This window comes from Xenia sp. Carnegie-2017, unplaced genomic scaffold (genome assembly GCF_021976095.1).
Source record: "Xenia sp. Carnegie-2017 unplaced genomic scaffold, XeniaSp_v1 HiC_scaffold_23, whole genome shotgun sequence".
Lineage (NCBI taxonomy): Eukaryota > Metazoa > Cnidaria > Anthozoa > Malacalcyonacea > Xeniidae > Xenia > Xenia sp. Carnegie-2017.
In genome coordinates, this window is record NW_025813486.1 from 19,769,310 (window position 1) to 19,779,613 (window position 10,304).

General features: G+C 35.3%; 1 protein-coding gene across 1 annotated transcript; it reads right to left on the minus strand.

Moving 5' to 3' along the window:
• Window positions 1-12: 12 nt before the first annotated feature.
• LOC124448579 (neuronal-specific septin-3-like) lies at window positions 13-9,438 on the minus strand. The gene is given in 13 exon segments (XM_046999543.1): window positions 13-427; window positions 1,044-1,095; window positions 2,193-2,289; window positions 3,704-3,796; window positions 4,088-4,205; window positions 4,520-4,657; window positions 6,659-6,740; window positions 6,812-6,937; window positions 7,616-7,789; window positions 8,318-8,380; window positions 8,383-8,472; window positions 9,273-9,303; window positions 9,397-9,438. Coding segments are annotated over 13 exon segments (1,239 nt in total). The 5' UTR covers window positions 9,412-9,438; the 3' UTR covers window positions 13-267.
• Window positions 9,439-10,304: the final 866 nt, after the last annotated feature.

A 10,304-nucleotide genomic window follows, 5' to 3' on the forward strand; every position in this document is an offset into this window, starting at 1 on the left:
AAATGCTACATCTACTGGGTTTTTGTCAAAATTTAATGTGTTTTCCTGAAAAAAGATGATTAATTTGTAAATTCTCATTACAGTTTCACATAGTCTACTATACTTCGTGTTAGCAAAATCAAAAGACAGCACAATGTTTTCGAAAACTCAATAAAATGATTGAAGCTAAATTCTAAATAGAACAAAATTTACGTGAGATGTACATCGATATACTAAAAAGTATACAAACAATTATGGAAAAACGAGATGTATTTTTGAGGTCATTTCTTATATATCACTTTCGCTGAGTAATTCGCCTGATTGCGTCACAGGACGTTTCTCATCTGAAGGAGAAGTTTCGCCACTGTTTGGTCGTGAGAATCTTTGCCTGCGATAACTCTCGTAGTGCAAGAAGTCAGTGACTTCTTTCAAATCCTGCATGTGAGTTCTAAAAAAACATTTGGGCAAACTTGCAATATAATCTTCAGGTATATTTAGGCCAAGTTTATCTGTCAAAGGTTTATTGAAGTTAAGTTTATCTGTCAAAGGTATATTGAAGTTAAGTTTATCTGTCGAAGGTATATTTAGGCCAAGTTTTTCGGAAAATGAATCAGTGACGTCGCTAGCTTGATCATTGGGCGTGAGGACTGGGGATAGATATTTATAATATATGCATATTATAATCCCTAAAACACAATCATTTCAAAGGAACTTAATTCTGCAAGCATGTACGTATGAATAATAGCAACCAATCGTAATTATCGAGCTGGTGACGTCACTGTCATAAAAGAATGAGCGTCGACCAAGATGCATTGCGCGTTGATCACAGCGTGACAGTGAACTGCAGCGTGTCGATATTTTTTGGGTCGAGAAAATGGAGGATTTTCATTGAAGTTTTTAATTAATGTTTTTTTCGCTAACTAATTGGACGACATAGTGACAAAATAGAATTTAGTGTCTCGCAGGCTCAAAAAGTAACGATGTAAACATAAACAAAAGAGCGCGCAATGCATCTTGGTTGACATATATTATTTAACATTAGACTCCGTATTTGTGGAACTTACTTTATCAACAAATCACGAAGCAATGTAAACTCACAATGATTCTTGTTTTCAACTACACAATAAAACAAATACATTTATAACGTAAGCTCTGATTGGTCGATGCCTGTGTTTGGATGAGGACATAATGTAATTGTTTCGTTACACATGATTTCAAATATCACTTACACTTAGCCTCAGCAATCCCCATCGAGTTTTTCTACCAAATATTACTTAAACTTAGCCTCAACAATCCCCCATCGGGTTTTTATACCAAATATTACTTAAACTTACCCTCAACAATCCCCCATCGGGTTTTTATACCAAATATCACTTACACTTAGCCTCAACAATCCCCATCGAGTTTTTCTACCAAATATTACTTAAACTTACCCTCAACAATCCCCCATCGGGTTTTATACCAAATATCACTTACACTTAGCCTCAACAATCCCCCATAGGGTTTTTCTACCAAATATTACTTACACTTACCCTCAACAATCCCCCATCGGGTTTTTCTACCAAATATTACTTACACTTACCCTCAACAATCCCCATCGGGTTTTCTACCAAATATTACTTACACTTACCCTCAACAATCCCCATCGGGTTTTCTACCAAATATTACTTACACTTACCCTCAACAATCCCCATCGGTTTTATACCAAATATTACTTACACTTACCCTCAACAATCCCCATCGGTTTTCTACCAAATATTACTTACACTTACCCTCAACAATCCCCATCGGGTTTTTATACCAAATATTACTTACACTTACCCTCAACAATCACCCACCGGGTTTTTATACCAAATATTACTTACACTTACCCTCAACAATCCCCACCGGTTTTATGCCAATATTACTTACACTTACCCTCAACAATCCCCATCGGTTTTTCTACCAAATATCACTTACACTTACCCTCAACAATCCCCCATCGGGTTTTTCTCGCAAATATTACTTACACTTACCCTCAACAATCCCCCATTGGGTTTTTCTCCCAAATATTACTTACACTTACCCTCAACAATCCCCCATCGGGTTTTCTACCAAATATCACTTACACTTACCCTCAACAATCCCCCATCGGATTTTTCTCCCAAATATTACTTACACTTACCCTCAACAATCCCCATCGGGTTTTTCTACCAAATATCACTTACACTTACCCTCAACAATCCCCCATCGGGTTTTTCTACCAAGAACAGACTTTCCCCCAACTGAAACATGTCTGTCACTACCAACCACAGCAAACGGAAGTTGCTCCTGAAAAATAATGTTTTTAATCGTTCCACCCCCCGTATATATATATCAATGATGGCAATCAATGGCGAAACATCGAAATATCAAGGAATGTACGATTTTAAAACATCGATATTGGCTTTTTCGTATTGGCAAAGTTCCGATATACCGAAATTATGGAAGTAATTTGGATATTTTTGGTTTTATAGAATTACACGCGGTTTTTAATGAACTAAAATTACCCTTAAGATTAAAACTATTCTTAATCGGACATTTGATTCAATATGATATCAAATAATGAAATTCCAGCTTTAAGAGGATTCGTTCAATCGTGTTTGATTGTCTTCGCAAACGGAAAGACTGTTTTGTTCAAAACCAAACGGATTACACGCTTACTGACAGCTAAAAACATCAACATGCGTCGATATGCTTGTAGCTGAAGAAATCTTTACGTCATCAATAAAAAATAGATACGCAAAGCGTACACGTGAGTAGGCTGTCATTTCCAATCAACTGTAAAGCTTGCATTTGTACGAGATCTTGAGTTATTTGGTTTGGACTACTGTCAGTTAAACAGATGTGTGTTACTACATTCCTTTAGTCATAGTACGAGTAATATTGTTTCTAGGTTTGTTTCCGTTGTTAAAAGTGGTTAAAATTACATTACATAAGTTCGTTGTTTGTTTGTGCATACATTTTAAAGATATGGAAAGTAGCCGGTTGGTAGGTCGGCCGTTTTCTAATTTTTTGCAGTAGAACATAGCAGTTAGCCTGCTTATACATGATATCAACACAAAAACTAATACAACACAATTCTTTCTAATGGCTCATTAAAAAGTTACATTTTAGGCTTTCAGATTATATTGATCATTCATTAATTATCTTGTTACATAACGAACATAACAAATGTTATACTCGAAGCCTTATGAAACTATAAAATATTCTATTTGAAGATGTCTCAGGGAGAAAATAAAACGTTATTAAATAGAAAATTTTTATTCAACTAAGGATTTAAGAATAGTGCAGAAGTCAAAGTGCAAAGTTAAAAAACTGCCTTTTGACTCGTTGTCTGAATCAACCATAAAATATTTCGTAAATTTCTTTCATTTCTCTTATCTACGATTATAATGCATGTATCATTAATCATTATTTCATTTGTAAATTTGGTTTTTTAATGAAGGAAAAAATTAGTCATTTTCCTCATGTTAAACTAAATTTCAAGCACTTCTTTATTCCAATGTATAGGCCTGTCTCAAACGTCGTATTTTAAACGAGCTGAACGCATTTAAAACAAAAGATAATGAGGAATTTCATCTCATTTTCTTTTGTCCGTAATGCATTCGGCTAATGTAAAATGCAACGTTCGAAGCGGGCCTTAGCATTTTAATGAACAATAAAATCTTCATAGTTTTTTCTTAAGCGAGTAAAACTTACGTACCTTAATCTTCATACTAGTTCGGACTTCATCTTCATCAAGCTCGTCGTGAATTATGGGATATATGTTGACGTCATCACTCAAATCTTCACGAATCTACAAGGATACGTTTGGCAATCATTAACATTGTTAATTTCTCTAGAAATTCATTGTTTTTACAGCGAGTGAACACCAAAAAATCTACATAGCACGAACAAACTGGCTGGCTGGCTACATCACAGGTCGTAAATCAACTTTATTACATGGGAGAATTACAACTAGTTCAATAGCTGGCATCAAATTTTGGCGGGAAGTAGCCGTCCAGTTATATCAGAACAGAGAACAGAATAGCGGAGATAAATGCAGTACAAACAGGGATCTATTGGGACATAACAATGCAACACTTACTCGACGTTTGAACGCTTGCCTTTCCTCCAAAGTCAGCGTATCTGACTTCGCAATAACCGGAATAATATTCACGCACTTGTCGAGGCGTTTCATAAACTCCAGGTCAAGTGCTTTTAATCTGCAAAAAAGCACGTTCAAGACGCATTTTATATTGTGTAGGAATAGCAAAACATAAGAAGTCCACAGTCATCCTCGCATGTTCCTCATTCTCACACATTTCTTATCTTCACGTGTTCTCTATACTCGAATGCTCCTTATCCTCATGGTGTTCCTTACCTTCGCATTACTTTATCCTCTTATGTTCCTAATCTTCACATGTTTCTCATCTCACACACTGCTTATATTCAAGTGTTCTCTATACTAAAATACTCCTTATCCTCATTTGTTCCTAATCTTCACATAACTTTATCCTCACATGTTTCATATCCTCACCTGTGCCCTGTGGGTTCAATAAAGTAAAGACAACAATGGACTCTTGTGTCAGGAATCCTTGCTTTTCTAAAAATACTCGACTCCTCTCGATAGTAGTGATCGAACTGATCATGTATGTACTCAATAACTGGCTCCCAGCTAAAAAAGAACGACACATTGTGTATAATATAATATCGACAGTATATTTACCCACATTTAACATTCACCACTTTTAAATAACATCTACAGCCTCTACGTACACTGTCTACAACATCTACGTACAATGTCTACAACATCTACGTACAATGTCTACAACATCTACGTACAATGTACAACGTACAATGTCTACAACATCTACGTACAATGTTGGTACAATGTCTACAACATCTACGTACAATAACATCTACGTACAATGTCTACAACATCTACGTACAATGTCTACAACATCTACGTACAATGTCTACAACATCTACGTACAATGTCTACAACATCTACGTACAATGTCTACAACATCTACGTACAATGTCTACAACATCTACGTACAATGTCTACAACATCTACGTACAATGTACAACATCTGCGTACAATGTCTACAACATCTACGTACAATGTCTAACATCTACGGTAAATGTCTATCTACGTACAATGTCTACAACATCTACGTACAATGTCCAACATCTACGCAATGTCACAACATCTACGTACAATGTCTACAACATCTGCGTACAATGACAACATCTCGTACAATGACAACATCTACAATGTCTACAACATCTACGTGTCTACGTGTCTACAACATCTACGTACATGTCTACAACATCTACGTACAATGTCAACATCTACGTCCAACATCTACGTACAATGTCTACAACATCTACGTACAATGTCTACAACATCTACGTACAATGACAACATCTACGTACAATGTCTACAACATCTACGTACAATGTCTACAACATCTACGTACAATGTCAACATCTACGTACAATGTACAACATCTACGTACAATGTCTACAACATCTACGTACAATGTCTACAACATCTACGTACAATGTCTACAACATCTACGTACAATGCCTACAACATCTACGTACAATGTCTACAACATGTATAACATATATATATAACATTCAGAAGAGTAACTTTCATTCAGGGCAAAATTACATGCCATCGGCTCTTTGCAACCTGTTGCATTTGAAATACACACGCTCGAGAGGAAAGAAAATGTTTAAATGCAAACATTCAAAAGAAATCTGTTGGAGAGTTAGAACATAAAGCATTATACACATAGAGATCTAGTTTGACATGGGATACAAAGTTGAAGAATTACCACTGATCTAAAAATGCACAACACATAGATAATGGATCTAGTGATCCAGCCACAATAAGAAATGTTTAATATTGTTCAAGTGGTATGTTTTAAGTCTGTTTGAGCTTTTTGTTGTAAATTGTCATGTCAAATTATGTAGCGTGTGACTGTGTCATATTATAAATTATAAGATATAACGGATATTATTAAATTGATGTAAAACACTATAGTCATGTTAAGAGAACACTTCCTCATCGCAATTCGTCATTGCGGTAGGATGTAGGTAGAAACGGAATGGCAAAGTTGCGCGTCATATGTAAACGCCCAAAACCACTTCCGAATAATTATACATAAATATAGCTTGCAAGCGTTGGTTCGGGGGTACGGAAAAGTTGACGTTACTGGTGTATGAACTGGTCATACAAATTTGATAAAGTATCAGTCCTATTGCAGAAAGCAATAAAGTTCGAAAACGCAGTTTAAGGATTGACGGTTGTCCGTAATCTTAACGAGATCAATTTAATTCTTCCGTATCGCGAAGAACCAACGCTTGGAACGTAAAATCGTGCACAACACTGTAAATATCTTATTGAAGTGTTAAAACATTATATTCAAAATACAGTCCCATTGTTAGTGTGAAGTTTGAGAACAGTGAACCAGCACTTCGCACAGATTGTGCGAAACTTTTATCTATCTTAAAAATTCGTCGGATAATGCTTGTGTTGTGCAGGTTTTGTTTTTAAAAAGAACATAAAAAGACAAGATATAATAAAAATATAAAGACAAGATCAAAGTTCTTGTTTACTATAAGTAGAAATCTTGTTACCTTTATAAGTCAGTCCTGTACTCACCAGTTTGTATTGTTTACTTGATCACCAAACCCGGGAGTATCTGTAATCGTCAAACGAAGACGAACTTCTTTCTCTTCAATTACTGAAACAAAACAAAAAATGCACAGACTTGAATGCCAATTGTGTCGAAATTTGCGTCTTAAAAACACTTACCATGACTAATTGTCTTGATTTCAACAGTCTTTGGAATGGCAAACGGCTGAGTTATGGACGATGTGCGACTCAGCTTTGCCTTAAACAATGTGTTCACCAAAGTTGACTTTCCCAAACCAGACGCCCCTGGAAAGAAAATGAAAATATTGTTCACAAGATATTTGCAAAAAGTTTAGCAGTTGTCAAACACTTGCTGTGCAACTATTTTTGAAAATCGTTATCCAGCTTAAGCAATTTGGAATCTTTCCAATGTAGGAACGAGTCACAGTTTTGAGTGGCAACTAGCTAAACAGTTTTTAAGTCATCTTTTGGGCACTATTGAATAAGTTTGCTCACAAATATCCCACCAACAACCATGATGTTCAACTCAAAGTGCGCTCACAAATATCCTACCAACAACCATGATGTTCAACTCAAAGTGTGCTCACAAATATCCTACCAACAACCATGATGTTCAATCAAAGTGTGCTCACAAATATCCTACCAACAACCATGATGTTCAACTCAAAGTGTGCTCACAAATATCCTACCAACAACCATGATGTTCAACTCAAAGTGTGCTCACAAATATCCTACCAACAACCATGATGTTCAACTCAAAGTGTGCTCACAAATATCCTACCAACAACCATGATGTTCAACTCAAAGTGTGCTCAAAATATCCTACCAAAACCATGATGTTCAACTCAAAGTGTGCTCACAAATATCCTACCAACAGCCATGATGTTCAACTCAAAGTGTGCTCACAAATGTCCTACCAACAACCATGATGTTCAACTCAAAGTGTGCTCACAAATATCCTACCAACAACCATGATGTTCAACTCGAATCCACGTTTGAGTGATTTCTTCCTGATCTGCTCCTGGATGGTGTCAAAACCAACATAACTATCCAAAGCAGTTTTCATCTTTCCCCATCGAGTCGTTTGTATCATCACTTTCGACATTATATCAATAAAACTGTTCGAAGACAGCAGACCTTAAATCAAGAAAAATTAATGACATAAGATGTCACAATATAGAGAAAAGGTCAAGGTCAAGGTCAAGGTCAGAGGTGAGTTTGTTTCAATGCAATATGTTGTGTAGGCAAACTTTGACCACTGCTTCTTGAAGTGCATGCATATTTTATAAATTTGAATATGCGCTTTTCATAAGAAAAAGATTTCAACAAGTGTGCGAATTAATGGTGTGCAATGTGCAATTTGCACATTGTTTTAGCTAAAATGAAAACAATTGCACATCACTTTTTCAAACGATGTGCAAAAATCAGCGGTTTTGCACATTGTCGTAAATCATACGAATTTGATCACGTTTGAAAATATTAATTTAGCAATTAGCGCTGTATAATAATTAACGTAATATTGATTTGATTATGCCTCTAAAGAAACAATTTTGTCAAAAAAATTGCACATTATTTTTTTTTGAACTAATTCGCATACTGATTTCAACTGTGCGGGATATTTTGCACTGAATGGAAACAGGCTTTTTGTAAGTGTTTCTCACTAACCTTTCTCCGACTTTTCATCCGATACAACTTTTATATAATGTTTTTGACTTTCTGTCAAATGCCCCCAAGTAATTGCACGGCCAAGGTTGAGATAGTCTCGACATCAACATAACCTTTTTCTTCGACATCAGCAAACTTGAAAACTTTTGCCAATGCTAGAAATATTCACAGAAAATCATAAAAGTATCGAATTATTATTGATATTTACATTTAGACTAAACTCTAAGACACTCAAACATTAGAACTTAAACCACATATCACATCAGCTATATTAATCTCACCTATATCCAATAAACTAGTCAAAATCTGTATGACACAAGGTGCCCCACAAAAAAAACCCCAAATTATTGAAATCACTTAAGATTTGGAATTGGTATGATTTTGCAGTAATTTATCCCTAACAAGTCATAAACATCATTGAATACATAACACATACAAATTAGGAAAACTGCATGTTGTAAGTTCTAATTCCTAGGCAGGAGAGACCGTGTAGATAAATTATGATGATTAATACCACAAAATTTAACCACTAAATTTTATGTACAATTATCTTATTGGTAAATTAACATCAATAACATGATTTATAAAATATAGTTTGTGGGTGATGTTTCATGGCTATTCAAACGATTTGTTCATATATTTCAAGTTAAGCATTAATTCATGCAACGTGTTTTGCACAATTGACAATTGTAATTCACAAAGAAATGTAATTTTCTTTATATTCTAGAAATTGATAATTTAAGGACGTTTCTTCATTAGGATCAAATTGTCATCATGAAGTTTGAACGCCATAAGACATAATTATACATGAAAACAATATATTTAACACAAACAACACGATTCAAGGACGTACAGAAAACACAAACGCTATTTTAAAAAGCGAAAAAAAAAATACTTAAGCTAACACAGTTCGGAAATTGAATGACTAATGTATACTTAACGAGTAAAATCCAACCTTCGTGTTGCAGATCCGTCAGTAGAAATTGCTAAAGAAAATGCGAAAAGAGTATTTAATGTTTTAACACTGAACAAAATGATAACGAACGCATTTTATGAATTAAATAAATAGAAATTCTCACTTGTTGGTGTGCCATATTTAACACTTGAACATCGAAACCGGATATTCAATCCTTCAAATAGTCTGAATAATGAATGCAAACTACTTCCTGTCATTCAGGCACGTCACCATACAAACCGTATTGCGCAATTGCCACCAATACACGCCGGAGGCGCTTGTTAACTTTTGAAGAAATGCAGGCTGTTGGGTATTGGAGTGAAGAGCTTATTTTAGAATCAAGAACAAATTAAAAAAACAACTTTAGCTTGTATATGACAATAGTCAGCCCTGTCACTATGGGCCAGGCGCCGCTGCTGGAGAGCGTTATCCATTGGATTGCAAAAATTTTCAAACTTGTAAAAAGTTTGATGTTTTTATTTTTCTTACAACAGAGAAATTTAATAATCTTCGAAACAACATTTTATTTCAGTGATTGCACAGTACAAATCGTATATTTTCTCCTATAAGAGATTTTATGAACGTTCAGAAGAATTTGCTATCCGGTTCATACAGCCGGCCCCAGATATTTAGGACAATAGAATGATGGATAACATTTTGCTGTCAACCGAAACTGGGACACAGATTCGGGATGACAAGGAACAGACAGATGGGATCAGACTTGAAAATTTGATATAATTGTCTACATAAACCTAGACTTAAAGTTACTCAAATATAGAATTTGATTACACCTCACCATCTACAAGGGTGAATATTTTTGAGCCTCACCATCTACAAGGGTGAATATCTTTTGAACCTCGCCATCTACAAGGGTGAATATCTTTGAACCTCGCCATCAAGGGTGAACAGCCTCACCATCTACAAGGGTGAATATCTTTTGAACCTCGCCATCTACAAGGGTGAATATCTTTTGAACCTATCTTGAATATCTTTAAACCTCGCCATCTACAAGGGTGAATATCTCATCTAAAA